The following is a 17,023-nucleotide window of genomic DNA, read 5'->3' as shown; positions in this document are numbered from 1 at the left end:
ATCTTGGTTTCACTACTCCTTTGGAATGAATGGACAGACATATCAACTTGGGCTTTTACAAAAAGACTTCTTTTATAATGTCTTGTTGGTCCTAAATTTAAATGGTGTTAACCTTATATCCCATTATAGCCATCTTGAAAATCTTGTCACTGAAAAATATCAAAAGTATTTTCAACACTGAGCATTTAAGAAGATTGATTCCTGTAAATTCCGTTTGATCAGTAGAACATTAGTTCCTTTGAGAGACTCTTAGATCTCTGTTGAGAGAACACTTGTTATTCAAGACCATTTTTGTTGGCATTTGCAAATCTGCTATTTCAAACCATTTTCACAACTTTGGAATAAAGTTTACACATAATATAGTGTATTCGGTGTCAGAGTCACCAAATATCACAAAATAGTAAAAAATGTTTCCTCATTTTTGAGCAGCGGTCTAAGATTTAAATTTAATTTATTTATGTGGACTTCAAATGTGGAATTCAAAGCGTGCTGGAATTTATGAACACCACAGTTATGGACAAAATATTGATTGTTACCATGTACAACCACAATATATCAGCTTCATTTAAATTAATAGCTTGTCTCTGTGAAGTAGATGACAGCTGTTGTACCATTCCTGGTATAAGCATCAGTGTCTGCACAGATTAAAACATGAACACATGTACAGCATCTCAGCCAGTCTTTCTTTCTTGATCCTAGCAACAGTTTGTAGTGGGTTTCATAGCAGCTACTCCCTTGGAGGGGAGATAAAGGGCTGACAGTGTATATACCTGCACATTATTTGGGTGCTCATGGCTGTAGTTTTTGTTTGTTGCATGTCTCATGACCATTTAGGTTTTTTGCATCCTGTATGCATACTGTTATACTGGAATGAAGAAACTTGGTGAAGGGATGCATCATCACAAATGTTGGTCACTGTATCCTAAAATTCATGCTTTACTGATGGCAGTTGTTGTTGTGCAGTGTCAATTGGCAGTAAAGCACAGTATTGTCAGATGTGTCCAGTGTTATGATGTGAACTGCAGAAGCTTTATCATGACATTACACCAGAGAAATCTTGGACATTTTTTCCTGAATACCACAGACTATATTTTAAGGATATTTTTTAAACTTTATCTACAGTTTTATATACATTTAAAGATATCATTACCTTTTATCATTTATCTTATAGGACAACATGTTTACATTAATTTGGAAAGGTTTATATTCCTACAGTTTTATGCAGTTTTTTTCTTTACATTGTTAGAATGTATAATTGACATTCTATATCCAATATTATGCTCACATGCCATTAAACCATTTACATATATTATGCCTAATTCTCAAGATTCTTGCTAGAATAAGTAAACAAGATGACTCTATGCGTCACAGTCACTAATACACCCATACAGCAAATGGTCACTGTCACCCAATTTTAACATTTTACTGGCTTTGGTTAAGTTTTTGCGTTTAGCTAATGATCACACCAGCTATTGCATGCTGTGTGCATACTGTCCTATGAGGAGGGGATGTATCTTAATGAGCATTACACTCTCAAGACAAAAGCAGGTCATTATGGCCTGCATTTAACACTGTACTGTCTTGTGTTCAAGTTTTTGTGTGATTTTTTTTTTAGTGGGCATTGCTGATGCTAGAAGCATGGAATTGGTGATATGCTTCTCAATGAATACCACACCCTTATTCCCATGTTTGTCAGGATATATTTTCTATATGATAATCAATGTTTAACAATTGTTGCTGGAGACTACCAAAGCTTTGCAATTGGTTACATTGCTTTAATTTTCTTATATTTTTTCCCCAGTCAAGCCAGTGTAGCTGTCACATACCTCAATCGTATACATGCATTGAGGAAAAGGGGTCCACTACCCTGCAGTTTATACCTTGAGCAACTTGTCCGCAACAATGCAGCTGATAAGGACAAGTCTAAAGCATTTTACACCAATCTAGACAATCTGTTTTCCAATCATGGACTGAAGGTACAGTTTAATTGCATTAAACCATGGAGATCTTGTAAAATTTAGATGCTGTCCTGAAGACATTTTTTGACATTCACATGTCATTATACTTTTTTACTCCATTTGTTAAACTATTGATTTAATTGATGTGTGTATACAGATAGATAGATCAGTGGATAGATAAAATGTTAGATAGATATTGATATCTTACATTTCAAGAACATGAACCAAAGCATTGTTATTGGATAAAATCTTTTAAGCTCAATATTTTCGTTACTTTTTTTGTCTCCTGCAATATTCAAGTTTTTGAAAGTCCAAATGAAACTTTAGTACAGTATTAATACAAGTGAAAAGTCTGTACCCTGATTATGTCTGAATTCCAGGTGTCTCAGCTGCATCAACAGAGAGCTGCATCATTATACTGTTTAAGGGAGACAGTTGTGTAACTTATTTTAATTTGGAAAAATATAAAATGTTGAAGGATATGTGTTGCATTCATTTTAATACAGCTTTGTTTTGATCTGTTTTGGTAAAATTTAATAAATGTTTCTTTCAACTTAACCCTTTCTGACTTTTTGATACAAATGTGCATTTTTCTATGTACATTTTTGTCCATGTTTACATATACACTTTGATTTTGCATCTGCATCAGTTAAACATATCTGAATTTATTATCACTAGATTAAAACAAAAACATTGGACACATTTTAAGTCTAAATTATTCTCCAAAAGAAATAACAAACTGCAAATAGATGTTTTTTAATTTAGGAAGCTGAATTTTCATATTAACTGTTCTCCCCAATGTATCCTAACATATTTTAGATTCCCTATTGATTTTTGTTTCTAGCACAATACCTCTGAAGACATAATTAACCATGCAATCCGAGACACTCAGGTTCTTCACACCAAAGACAATCAGAATTGGGATTGGGATCTGATAGGCTATGTCCTCAAGGTAGGCATGTACCTGCAAATGGTTACATTTGACATTTATCATACTGTCTTGTAGTATTCTAAGAAAATGCAAAACTTAAAAATATAATAAAAAATTTAAATTCTTTGGTGCAGTTTTATAGAGTTCACTTCCTTCACTTCTAAAGACAGATGAAAGATTTATGAAATGTGTGTCCTTTAGAATTGATTCATTTGTCTGTGTATTTGTTTTTATTATTGTTGTACCATTATTGGTCAGAGATCTACATAGCTGTGGCATTGGCATCCATTTGAATTTCCATAATTACCTTGTTTCAACTTTGTATATTTCAATTTTGTTCAACATACAGGGATATTAATAATTGTGCTTTGTCAACTTCCTGGTATAAATAAAGTACTTCTCTCATTGTGATGATGATGATGATGATTATAAATTGGGTAACTATGTGTAATACATACTAGTTTTTATTTCAGTGGCCTGATGATAAACTGAAGAGACTTGAAGAACAGTCTCATTTAAGGTATGGGCAATGGATTTCAGTAACTTTTTAAATAATAAGTTTTAAAATATTTTTAACCTCTATCAGTCTCAAACTTCCATCTTATTGTAAAAGCACAGGCGATTTATTTCTTGACAATTCTTACAATGGAATATTTCCTTACAATGTTTACTGTTCTTTTTAGCCAAGTCATCATTTGTGAATTACTAAATTTCTAAAACCTAATATACAGGATTTACACTTTGTATCCTGTGATGTATCTCTACTTAAACTTCCATGCTTTCTTTATGTTGTGTTTTTGTGCCAATTTGAAGGGCATGGTATTCACATTTTCTATCCATGAAAAATAAATTTCTTGATGTGCATGAATTCTGTGTACTTGGTAGAAATGGGATGTTTTATCAATTTTGATATCATAAAATACATGCAGACCACCTCATGAAGCTCCTAAGTGAACAAGCTGCTAATGAATATTTTAGCGAAAGATTAAACTCCAGAACCATCTTAGTTTTAACCATGTAATTTATCTAGTATGTGCTTGGATTAGTTGAATGCACTGAACACCATCAGTTAGCTGCCACATTAAATTATTGCTTTATTAGATAATGCTGGGTTCCAGTTCTGTTTCATCTTTTTTACTTTAGATTTATGAAAAGACTAGTGTATTTCTTCAAACCCACCAATCATTTATTTTCACGGATTGGTCATGATTGTGAAAATGGAAAGAAGATAGCTGTGGTAGGATGTCAACTATTGAAATTTCTCGTCAGCTGCAGCCAGGTAGGAAAATAATGTAAATTTATAAAGATAAGTTGTCTTTCTCCTTCAAATACATTTTTAATCACATTAACATAAGGGTTATAGGCTTATTACCTCCTGAATCTTACCATCCAAAAAATGAAAAATATCATTTCAGTATATATCATATAGATAAAAGGCAATAATCCGTGCTCATTATCTCCCTTTTATGCTGCTGCTGTCTGTAGTTTTAAGTTTTTGCTGTTAATCAATTAAAAGATCAAGCAGAGACTGTCTGAAAATGTATTCAGTATACTCCTGATTTTCAACAATTCATTTCAAATTTTGATATTTTGTACATAATGATGTATTGAGTGCAGACTACATTTATATTTTCTTTGTTACCAGTTTGCAAATGTCACATTACATTCTTTGCTATTTTGGACTGTTTCCTTTTTCAGAGTATCATTATTGCATGTTATGCTTCAGATTAGTTGGACTCGATATGTTTTCTTGCTCATTGTTGGTAACAGGTGTTGTTTTCGCTGCATATCAACAAATTTTTCAGTTTATTAACATTGTTTGGGTCTTGTTGTTTCATAATCATAAAATGATGACTAAATGTTCCAAATGCAAGAAATTTTAAGCTTACGTTGACAACAATGACTCATACCTTACTTGCACTAAGTGCACCTCATCAGAGACATTGAATGTTTGTACATCTTAGATTGAAGATAGGTGGTCGACTTTTCTATGGAAAACATCAAAGAATAGAGAGAGGAAGACTAAGTCCAGCATTGCACAATCCAATGTCTTTAGCATTCATCCTAGGATTGCACGATTGGTGAGCTTAATGGAGGATGTTGTTGAGCTCCTCCACCCCTGCAATTGCTGTGTTAAATGCCATCAATGACCTCAGTGGAAGTGGAGGAGCCAGTGACAAAGTTTAGCCATCCCCACCTTAATCTAGATCATTGCCAGAGCCACAGGTGTATTGCTGAAGCAGATGGCAAAGACAGTTTCCCAATTCAGGGCAAAGACTGTCCCTTGGCTTGTCTCATTCCTCAATTATAAATAACGATATAATGGGGAGTGTACCCTCTTTTCTTGGCAGCCCACTGATGTAAGTCACAGCCTGTAAGTTGGGGCATTTGGGTTTCGTTATGGATTTTGATGATCCATTAATTAAGGAAATGACACCAAATGATACCGTTAAAACCATACAATACCCATGGGGCCATACAATATTGAACTGGATTGGGATCTTATGACAGATCCCTCTGTCTTTCCACTTCTACAGCATGGCTAGTACCAGAACACATAGAAACATTACTGATAGGTCTGTCCACTTTAACACTAATATGGCAAGGCTGGTACTGGAGCCATTCAGGGATCAAGGTGAGAGATCTGTTCATTTCTCCACTCCTGAGACATGGCCAGTACTAGACCTATTTGGGGATCCTAATGAAGGATCATTTCCTATCACTACTTTTGTGGCATGGCCAGTAAAAAATGAGAGCCATCATTATGTTCACTTACATGGTCTGCACCAGTACCTACTATGGCAGTCCCATCATATCCAGAGAAGGCCAGAATCATGCAGGTGGAGATCTGATCATTAATTAACCAGTGAGCAATGGAGATTGCTCGCAAAATGTGGTCTCAGGGGTTTATTTTCAAGGCTTTTCCTTGTAGAAAAAAGCCACTGCAAGCTCAAGGCCATCTTTTCATGAGCTCTTTTCAAATGACTTTGCTAGTACAATGATGCCTCTTTTCCAATCGATTCAGTCAAAAGATCAGAATAATAGGTGATTCCAATCCACTCAGTCAAAAGATCAGAATAATGGGTGATTCCAATCCGCTTGGTCAAAAGATCAGAATAATGGGTGAGATAATATCATTCCTGGGTCAATGGCGCAACTTCATTTGTCTCATGACAGGGATTCCTCTGGGAAAGCTCCAGCAAGAATTACAGTATATCCAGATGCCTGTACATATATTTGGGGACCCCACCTGTTGCCAGGCTTTGAGATTGTCATTGGCAGATGTGGATAAGAGGATTTGTCTCTCCACAGCAGCCATCTAGAAGGCTATAATCAATGCCTTTCATTTCTAGAAAGACCAGCTCTACGGGAAAGTTGTCATAATCTTGTCAAACAACTCAATGGTGACCTGCCTCCTCCAGCAACGGGGAACCAGATAACCTGACCTGTGCATTCTAGTTTGATAATTCCAGTGTTGGTGCTCCCAACTCATCATCACATTTCAAATCAGACATTCGACCGCTCCGGTGGCCTAGTGGTTAGAGTGTCTGCCTCAGATGCGGGAGGTTGTGGGTTCGATCCATGGCTGAGTCATACCAAAGACTTATAAAAATGGTACTAACAGCTGACTCACTTGACCCTCAGCATTAAGAGGTTAGTGTTAGGACTGGTTGGTCTGGTGTCAGGATAATGTGACTGGGTGGGACATCATGCTACATGTCTGCAGCGCAGCATGATGCCCCAGTGCTAGACATCACTATAAACTGTCACACTGCAGACATCGTAGTGATATGACTGAAAAATTGTCAAAGCTACGTTAAAAATCCAAATCACACACACACACAAATCAGACATTCCCCACAGATTCATATCTGGTCAATACTCTGTCAAGAAAAGGTCAGACCATTAAATCATTCATTTACCAATCAGTCTTTCACTAGATTTGCATACATTGGGGGTGATAAGTGATGATCCCTTTTTGTGACAATTTGGAACCACAAATTGCCTATCTTTGTATCTCTATTCCCAGACCCAGCAGCTTGTGCAGGCATTGCATTTTCAATCAGTTGGTAGGGTCTGTGGGCCTTTGCCTATCCATCCAAAGTCCTAGTACCAAAAATAATTCAGAATTCAAGGGGTCATAATTTCAGACTGATTCTGATCAACCCTATCAGATGGGAAAAGTCATGGGTCAACAGTTTATTTGTTCTAGTGATATATTTACTGAGGAAGTTTCCGGTGAAGCTGACTCTTTTCAGACAGCCACAGTCACAGGTATTCTATCACTGTCCAGACCGACAGCCACAGTCACAGGTGTTCTATCCCTATCCAGACTGACAGCCATAGTCACAGGTATTCTATCCCTATCCAGACTGAAAGCCACGGTCACAGGTATTCTATCCCTATCCAGACCGACAACCATGGTCACAAGTATTCTATCCCTATCCAAACCGATAGCCACAGTCACAGGTATTCTATCCCTGTCCAGACCGACAGCCATGGTCACAAGTATTCTATCCCTATCCAGACCGACAGCCATGGTCACAGGTATTCTGTCCATATCCAGACTGACAGCCACAGTCACAGGTATTCTATCCCTATCCAGACCGACAGCCGACAGCCATGGTCACAGGTATTCTATCCCTATCCAGACAGACAGCCACAGCCACAGGTATTTTATCCCTATCCAGACTGACAGCCACAGTCACAGGTATTCCATACCTATCCAAACCAACTCCTTCACTCCAGGCTATTGTCAGGAGTATCGTGTGAAGGAAAGAGTTCAAATCTTAACTCATGGAGTTAATCTCATGAGCAAGATCGACCCCACTTTAAAGACTTATTAGGGAATGCGGCGTATATTCAGGGACTGTTTCAATGGCAGTAAAACCATCCCTTTGAGTGCTTCAGTCCCACAGTTGGCTGAATTTATTTCTCTGGCTTTATGAGAATAAAACGTTGGGCCCCACTTGCCATCAAAGGCTATGATGCCATGATATCCATCACTTGTCTATGTAATATGGATGGAAATGACAATTTTCATCATTCTGTAGTCCAGGATTGGTAGGTAGTATGCTTATACTCAAATGTTAATGTGATCAGGCAAGAATTTTCAGGGAAACGTAATTTACTTAGAAAATTTGCTTTTTTATTGTTTACCCTACCCACATAAGAGAGGAGAGGTATTGTTGGAGGGGGGATGGAAGAGGGCAGACAGATAATTCCTGTTTTTATACAGTTGGACAGCAGCTGGTTAAGATGGCCAAGTTATGTACAACTTGTAATGTTACAGCAGCATTTCCAAATTATGTAATGTTACAGCAGCATTTCCAAATCTATTTAGAATAAAGAACTTTAGAAGACTTCTTTTGTTATAAATGAATGTCGGTATATAAATGGATGAGACGATGTGTCTGTTCAGAGTGACTTTTTTTGTAGCTGTTATGGTGTTATGTTGGCAAAGGAGAGGGAAGTTACAATGTGATTGTAATCTTTGTTCAGTTACATAAGGCTTGTGATCTTCTTTATGTACAAGGGCACTGACAGGTTATTTTCCATTGTCAATTAACATATCTGATGGCAATTAACATGTCTAAATCAACAGTGAATTCCTGAAAATTATGAGACCCACTTTCACAAGACATAAAACACTACATACCTATGCAGAGTATTACATGCTAATTAAATAGAGATTTGTCTGAAGCCAGATTTACTGCCCATTAAGATATAGTTAAAGTTGGAATGGCGGTTCAAGAGGTCCACAGATGGGAAAATGAGCGAGGCTGTTAGTAGGGAAATGAGACTACAAGTAGGAAATGGAAAATAACACTACAACAAAACAATGATGGTCAACATTCATGATAAATAGGAATGGTTAATGAATTTAATAATCAATGCCATTATAAAAATTAAGACGTGTATATAGAAATACTTGTGTCTTTATTATAAAGGAAATGTTTTTAACCTGAGTATGGTTTTAACTTTTGTAATAAAAGTCTGTTTTTGGAAAGAGCCTTGTCATATTTCATTAATGTAGATTTGTCCTTGATAGGTGCCATCAGTAAATAAAATCCAGTTACATCCAAGAATCAAGCATGTAGAATCAACATGTACCATTTAAATTACATGCACTTTCAGCGATGACAAACTATTTTCAGTTCAGATTGGATGGTTGCATTTTCTTCATGATGCAACCAGGCTTTGTCACCAATAATTAATATGTACCTTTTAAACTTGAAGAATCAACTTGTACCTTTTAAAAAGCAAAAACAGTACGTGCTATAAAAAGGATATAGAAAAATCAGGTTCACTTGCTCAGTGACTTCATTATTTATTCATCACTCTGGTGGCCTATTGGTTAGAGTGTCCGCCTTGGAAGCGGAAGGTCATGGGTTCAATCCACGGCTGCATCATACCAAAGGCTTACAAAATTGATACTAACAGCAGCCTCACTTGGCACTCAGCATTAAGAGGTTAGTGTTAGGACTGGTTGGCCTGGTGTCAGGATAATGTGACTGTGTGGGACATCATGCTACATGTCTGTGGCATGATGCCCCAGTGTTAGACATCACTATAAACTGTCGCACTGGAGACATCATAGCAATATGACTGAAAAATTGTTAAAGCTACATTAAAAATCCAAATCACACACTCTGTATTTATCATAGAAAATGATGTGGCAATAATATTGACTTAGTAGCATTTATCATAGAAAATGATGTGGCAATAGTATTGACTTTAGCATTTATCATAGAAAATGATGTGGCAATAGTATTGACTTTAGCATTTATCATAGAAAATGATGTGGCAATAATATTGACTTCAGCATTTATCATAGAAAATGATGTGGCAATAATATTGACTTAGTAGCATTTATCATAGAAAATGATGTGGCAGTAGTATTGACTTTAGCATTTATCATAGAAAATGATGTGGCAGTAGTATTGACTTTAGCATTTATCATAGAATATGATGTGGCAGTAGTATTGACTTTAGCATTTATCATAGAAAATGATGTGGCAATAATATTGACTTTAGCATTTATCATAGAAAATGATGTGGCGATAGTATTGACTTTAGCATTTATCATTGAAAATGACATAGCATTAGTATTGACTTCAGCATTTATCACAGAAAATGATGTGGCAATAATATTGTCCTCGGCATTTATCATAGAAAATGAAGTGGTATTAGTATTTTAGTTTGTTTGTTATGATGAAACAACATAGAGTACTTGACCAGTGGTCTCTGGTCTTCACTTTGGCATGTATTGATAGATTATTATTGTTATAACATAACCTCAAATGGTATCCAAATTCTGTATCCCATGAAAAAGGCTAAATTTGTTTTTACAGTTTTAATGCATTCATAAAACTGAACTCCAAAGCAGTTGCTGGCATTTGGACATAAGCAGCTGCTATAACATCAAATGGTATTGGTGTGTTCTTCTCCATCATGCGATTTTGACCAAAGTCTGCTAGAAATTTTCAAATTGCATCTGTTTGCCTGCAAGTGGATAGTTACATCTGCTTGACTGTTTGGCATTGCGGTTTTATACAAGTACTGAAGCATTCAAAAAAGGGTAGTGTAACTTTCATGAGAGAACAACAAAGTTGTAATCCTTAGGTGTAAAGGTGGGATTATTATCTCAGAATAAATTAAAAATTTTGTATGCAAATTTGCAATTAAAACTTTCATTGTTTTACTTGTGTTTTCAGGAGGAAGCTACAAAACAGTTGATGGACTTCCTTGTAGATGTTGCATTATGTTTATCAGAGGTAAGATAAATACAATCATCACAGATGGATGATTATTTTCAATATTAGATTTGATCGAGGATCAGTCACAGATGGATGGTTATTTTCAGTATTAGATTTGATTGAGGATCAGTCTCAGATGGATGATTATTTTTAGTATTATATTTGATAGAGGATCAGTCACAGATGGATGGTTATTTGCAGTATTAGATTGAGGATTAGTCTCAGATGGATGATAATTTTCAGTATTAGATTTGATTCAGGATCAGTCACAGATGGATGATTATTTTCAGTATTAGATTTCATTGAGGAGTAGTCTCAGATGGATGATTATTTTTAGTATTAGATTTGATTGAGGATTAGTCTCAGGTGGATGATTGCTTGCAGTATTAGATTAGATTGAGGATCAGTCTCAGATGGATGATTATTTTCATTATTAGATTTGATCGAGGATCAGTCACATGGATGATTATTTTCAATATTAGATTTGTTTGAGGATCAGTCACAGATGGATGGTTATTTTCAGTATTATATTTGATTGAGGAATAGTCTCAGATGGATGATTATTTGCAGTATTAGATTAGATTGAGGATCAGTCATAGATGGATGAATATTTTCAATATTAGATTAGATTTGAGGATCAGTCACAGATGGATGATTATTTTCAATATTAGATTAGATTGAGGATCAGTCACAGATGGATTTATTATTTTCAATATTAGATTTGAGGATCAGTCACAGATGGATGATTATTTTCAGAATTAGATTTGATTGAGGATCAGTCACAGTTGGATGATTATTTTCAGACACAGATTAAGCACGTTTAAATTATTCAAGTTTATCACTTTTCATTTCATGTTTCTAAAGTTTTGTTAGTATGCTTTATTATCACATATTTATATCTTTATAAAATGACCAGATTTCATTTATTTCAGTGTGCTTTAAGAGTATTTGCAGATAATGCAGCATTAGTGAATTTCTAGGTGTTCTTTGACTAGATAATGCAGTGGTAGTCTATTTCTAGTTGCTCTATGACTGTAGATAATGCAGTGGTAATCTGTTTCTGGGTGCTCTAAGCCTATATGCAAATAATGCAGTGGTAGTCTATTTCTGGGTGCTCTAAGCATATATGCAAATAATGCAGTGGTGCTCTAAGCCTAGATGCAGATAATGCAGTGGTAGTCTGTTTCTGGGTGCTCTAAACCTATATGCAGATAATGCAGTGGTAGTCTGTTTCTGGATGCACTAAGCATATATGCAGATAATGCAGTGGTAATCTGTTTCTGGGTGCTCTAAGCATATATGCAGATAATGCAGTGGTAATCTGTTTCTGGGTGCTCTAAGCCTATATGCAGATAATGCAGTGGTAGTCTATTTCTGGTTTCTCTAAGGATATATGCAAATAATGCAGTGGTAATCTGTTTCTGGGTGCTCTAAGCCTATATGCAGATAATGCAGTGGTAGTCTATTTCTGGGTGCTCTAAGGATATATGCAGATAATGCAGTGGTAGTCTGTTTCTGGGTGCTCTAAGCCTATATGCAAATAATGCAGTGGTAGTCTGTTTCTGGGTGCTCTAAGCCTATATGCAAATAATGCAGTGGTAGTCTGTTTCTGGGTGCTGTAAGCATATATGCAGATAATGCAGTGGTAGTCTATTTCTGGGTGCTCTAAGCATATATGCAGATAATGCAGTGGTAGTCTGTTTCTGGGTGCTCTAAGCATATATGCAGATAATGCAGTGGTACTCTAAGCCTAGATGCAGATAATGCAGTGGTAGTCTGTTTCTGGGTGCTCTAAGCATATATGCAGATAATGCAGTGGTAGTCTGTTTCTGGGTGCTCTAAGCATATATGCAGATAATGCAGTGGTACTCTAAGCCTAGATGCAGATAATGCAGTGGTAGTCTGTTTCTGGGTGCTCTAAGCATATATGCAGATAATGCAGTGGTAGTCTGTTTCTGGGTGCTCTAAGCCTATATGCAGATAATGCAGTGGTAATCTATTTCTGGTTTCTCTAAGGATATATGCAGATAATGCAGTGGTAGTCTATTTCTGGGTGCTCTAAGCATATATGCAGATAATGCAGTGGTAGTCTGTTTCTGGGTGCTCTAAGCATATATGCAGATAATGCAGTGGTAGTCTGTTTCTGGGTGCTCTAAGCCTATATGCAGATATTGCAGTGGTAATCTATTTCTGGTTTCTCTAAGGATATATGCAGATAATGCAGTGGTAATCTGTTTCCGGGTGCTCTAAGCATATATGCAGATAATGCAGTGGTAGTCTATTTCTGGGTGCTCTAAGGATATATGCAGATAATGCAGTGGTAGTCTGTTTCTGGGTGCACTAAGCATATATGCAGATAATGCAGTGGTAATCTGTTTCTGGGTGCTCTAAGCATATATGCAGATAATGCAGTGATAATCTGTTTCTGGGTGCTCTAAGCATATATGCAGATAATGCAGTGGTACTCTAAGCCTAGATGCAGATAATGCAGTGGTAGTCTATTTCTGGGTGCTCTAAGGATATATGCAGATAATGCAGTGGTAATCTGTTTCTGGGTGCTCTAAGCCTATATGCAAATAATGCAGTGGTAGTCTGTTTCTGGGTACTCTAAGCCTATATGCAAATAATGCCGTGGTAGTCTGTTTCTGGGTGCTCTAAGCCTATATGCAAATAATGCAGTGGTAGTCTGTTTCTGGGTGCTCTAAGCCTATATGCAAATAATGCAGTGGTAGTCTGTTTCTGGGTGCTCTAAGCCTATGTGCAAATAATGCAGTGGTAGTCTGTTTCTGGGTGCTCTAAGCATATATGCAGATAATGCAGTGGTAGTCTATTTCTGGTTTCTCTAAGGATATATGCAAATAATGCAGTGGTAGTCTGTTTCTGGGTGCTCTAAGCCTATATGCAGATAATGCAGTGGTAGTCTATTTCTGGGTGCTCTAAGGATATATGCAGATAATGCAGTGGTAGTCTGTTTCTGGGTGCTCTAAGCATATATGCAGATAATGCAGTGGTAGTCTGTTTCTGGGTGCTCTAAGCCTATATGCAGATAATGCAGTGGTAATCTGTTTCTGGGTGCTCTAAGGATATATGCAGATAATGCAGTGGTAGTCTGTTTCTGGGTGCTCTAAGGATATATGCAGATAATGCAGTGGTAGTCTATTTCTGGGTGCTCTAAGGATATATGCAGATAATGCAGTGGTAGTCTATTTCTGGGTGCTCTAAGCCTATATGCATATAATGCAGTGGTAGTCTATTTCTGGGTGCTCTAAGGATATATGCAGATAATGTAGTGGTAGTCTGTTTCTGGGTGCTCTAAGCCTATATGCAGATAATGCAGTGGTAGTCTATTTCTGGGTGCTCTAAGGATATATGCAGATAATGCAGTGGTAGTCTATTTCTGGGTGCTCTAAGGATATATGCAGATAATGCAGTGGTAGTCTGTTTCTGGGTACTCTAAGCATATATGCAGATAATGCAGTGGTAGTCTATTTCTGGGTGCTCTAAGGATATATGCAGATAATGCAGTGGTAATCTGTTTCTGGGTGCTGTAAGCATATATGCAGATAATGCAGTGGTAGTCTGTTTCTGGGTGCTCTAAGGATATATGCAGATAATGCAGTGGTAGTCTATTTCTGGGTGCTCTAAGCCTATATGCAAATAATGCAGTGGTAGTCTGTTTCTGGGTGCTCTAAGCATATATGCAGATAATGCAGTGGTAGTCTGTTTCTGGGTACTCTAAGCATATATGCAAATAATGCAGTGGTAGTCTATTTCTGGGTGCTCTAAGCCTATATGCGGATAATGCAGTGGTAATCTGTTTCTGGGTGCTCTAAGCCTATATGCAAATAATGCAGTGGTAGTTTGTTTCTGGGTGCTCTAAGCCTATATGCAGATAATGCAGTGGTAGTCTGTTTCTGGGTGCTCTAAGCCTATATGCAGATAATGCAATGGTAGTCTGTTTCTGGGTACTCTAAGCATATATGCAGTTAATGCAGTGGTAGTCTGTTTCTGGGTGCTCTAAGCCTATATGCAGATAATGCAGTGGTAGTCTGTTTCTGGGTGCTCTAAGCCTATATGCAGATAATGCAGTGGTAGTCTGTTTCTGGGTGCTCTAAGCCTATATGCAAATAATGCAGTGGTAGTCTGTTTCTGGGTACTCTAAGCCTATATGCAGATAATGCAGTGGTAGTCTGTTTCTGGGTGCCCTAAGCATATATGCAGATAATGCAATGGTAGTCTATTTCTGGTTGCTCTAAGGATATATGCAGATAATGCAGTGGTAATCTGTTTCTGGGTGCTCTAATCCTATATGCAGATAATGCAGTGGTAGTCTGTTTCTGGGTGCTCTAAGCCTATATGCAGATAATGCAGTGGTAGTCTGTTTTGGGGGGCTCTAAGCCTATATGCAAATAATGGGATTGACACATTGGAGTCCACAATATTCTCAAAGCCTCTGATCATTTCAGATATAGAGTGCAATGCAATTTCTTTCTAGATTGAATAGTTTAGATTGGTTTGGTGGTTTACACCACAGCAAGTAGGTTATTTATTGCTGAGCTAATTGGAGTAAAGTGCCTATCAATGACACACCATGTTAGGTGACTCAGACTGGTCCAAGGTAGGATTCTGACTTGCACCATTTAGTATTGAGTCCAGCACATGAACTACTGAGCCACCTTGGTTTCCAATAACTAGTTTGATTCTAAATATTATCTCAGTAATTATGCCTGTTTTTAACAAATTTAGTTATCTGGAAAATAAATCTTGTATTTTAAATTTAAATTTAAATTGCTTTTAAATTTCTACATTATGCTTATAAAGCCTAATTTAAATGTTATACAGACAAACTAGTCTAAATGGTCACCTTTATTCAATGGACACTTGGTCTGAATAACCATTATTATTCCCATCCACCCATCCACAGCAAATTTCCTTTATAAAGATTATGTATTAAAAATGGTCACCTGCTTTCCAGACAGTGTCAGGGTGTTTTCAAACCATAACAATTTCTTGCTACTTTAAGCAGTCATTTAGATGTATCACCAGTGACTCTCTTTTCTCCTTTAAATACATTCCCCAATCATATTACGTTAATAATATTAGCCTGCTACCTTGCAAATCCAGCTCTACTGAAAGATGAAAATTGTCTTCTCCTGTTTATTCCAAACACTATTACCCATTACCTCTCTTTGGCACCGCCAGGTGTCACTAGTTTTTAGCTTTGTGGCTGGATGTGATAACATTGTACAATTTATCCTCCAACAATCCAAGCCATTTTTTGTTCTAATTAACTCATCCAACATTCCCATTGGATTTATTATGTGGATTAATCATTCTGTTGCAGGTTGTATACATTCTTTTTACAAATTTGAGTGATTTTGTCACCTATAGGGATTTTATCCTTTTAAGACCATGTCATCCATGCTGTCGTTGACCTCTGACAAGGTCATTACGAGTTGACATGACTTTGATTCTTTTCACTTGCTCTGTCTGTAACAGAGTTGGTTTTAGTGAGTAATTTACATACTACATTGCTAATTTATACATGTTTATTCCCTTCTATGTGTTGTTTCTGTAGAAAGGTCAGTTAAATACATGTATGCAGAAACTCAAAGCATAGTCTGTAAATTTGTAATGTGACAATGACTTTTTTCAGTTACTCCATCAGTAGTAGATAATATGTGTATTTATTTATTAGCGAGTTAGTAACTTGATGAATTGCTAATTTATTTATGCTTTGCACTTATTTCTTGTATCATACCAGCAGAATGTCATGTAAATGCTATAATACAACTTCAGAGAATGGAAGTCTACCATGACTCTTGTTTTTGTGTATACTATGTGCATGCCATTTATAACTTGTAGTGTGTGTAATTCGTGGTCAGAGAAGGTCTAGGCTACAGTATCAGCTAGTTAGTCACATACTAATTAGGTAATTTGTGCCTTGTTTTCTCTTTTGGTGTCATTTTAGGAGAAATATCTACTAAATGCATGAAACGCACCATTCAGAGCAATAGTCCACATGGTATTGAAGGGAAGTAGTAAAGGAATAAGTCAAGGAAGACAACCTGCAGTTCACTTTTGTATTTCCAGAGAAAATAATCACTTGAATTAAAAAATTTTAAGAAAATAAAATTCAGCCCAAACTGGTCACAAATTAATACAACTTAAAGTGCTGGATGTTAAAGCACGACAGACAAAATCCTTAGTCACAAGATAATATAGTTCTCTGCTTGACCTCAGGTAACATTAGCATTTTCTAAAAATAACCATTACCTAATGGAAAATAACCTTCTAGAATGATCTTAATGAGCCTTGTTTACTTACAACACAATCACCTAATTAAATTCACTTGGGAGTCTCCAAAAACCCTG

General features: G+C 36.6%; 1 protein-coding gene across 1 annotated transcript in view; it reads left to right on the top strand.

Moving 5' to 3' along the window:
* Positions 1-17,023, top strand: part of LOC149806858 (rapamycin-insensitive companion of mTOR-like) — a 154,298-nt gene that overhangs the window by 53,157 nt on the left and 84,118 nt on the right. The window contains exons 15-19 of the mRNA XM_089958719.1: positions 1,802-1,976; positions 2,803-2,910; positions 3,363-3,409; positions 4,033-4,168; positions 10,608-10,667. Coding sequence (XP_089814845.1) covers positions 1,802-1,976; positions 2,803-2,910; positions 3,363-3,409; positions 4,033-4,168; positions 10,608-10,667 — 526 coding nt within the window. The remainder of the gene's footprint in view (positions 1-1,801; positions 1,977-2,802; positions 2,911-3,362; positions 3,410-4,032; positions 4,169-10,607; positions 10,668-17,023) is intronic.

This window comes from Sinohyriopsis cumingii, chromosome 1 (genome assembly GCF_028554795.1).
Source record: "Sinohyriopsis cumingii isolate HCF-2022 chromosome 1, ASM2855479v2, whole genome shotgun sequence".
Lineage (NCBI taxonomy): Eukaryota > Metazoa > Mollusca > Bivalvia > Unionida > Unionidae > Sinohyriopsis > Sinohyriopsis cumingii.
Note: the sequence above shows the minus strand (reverse complement) of the source record. Positions and strands in the feature narration are given on the sequence as shown.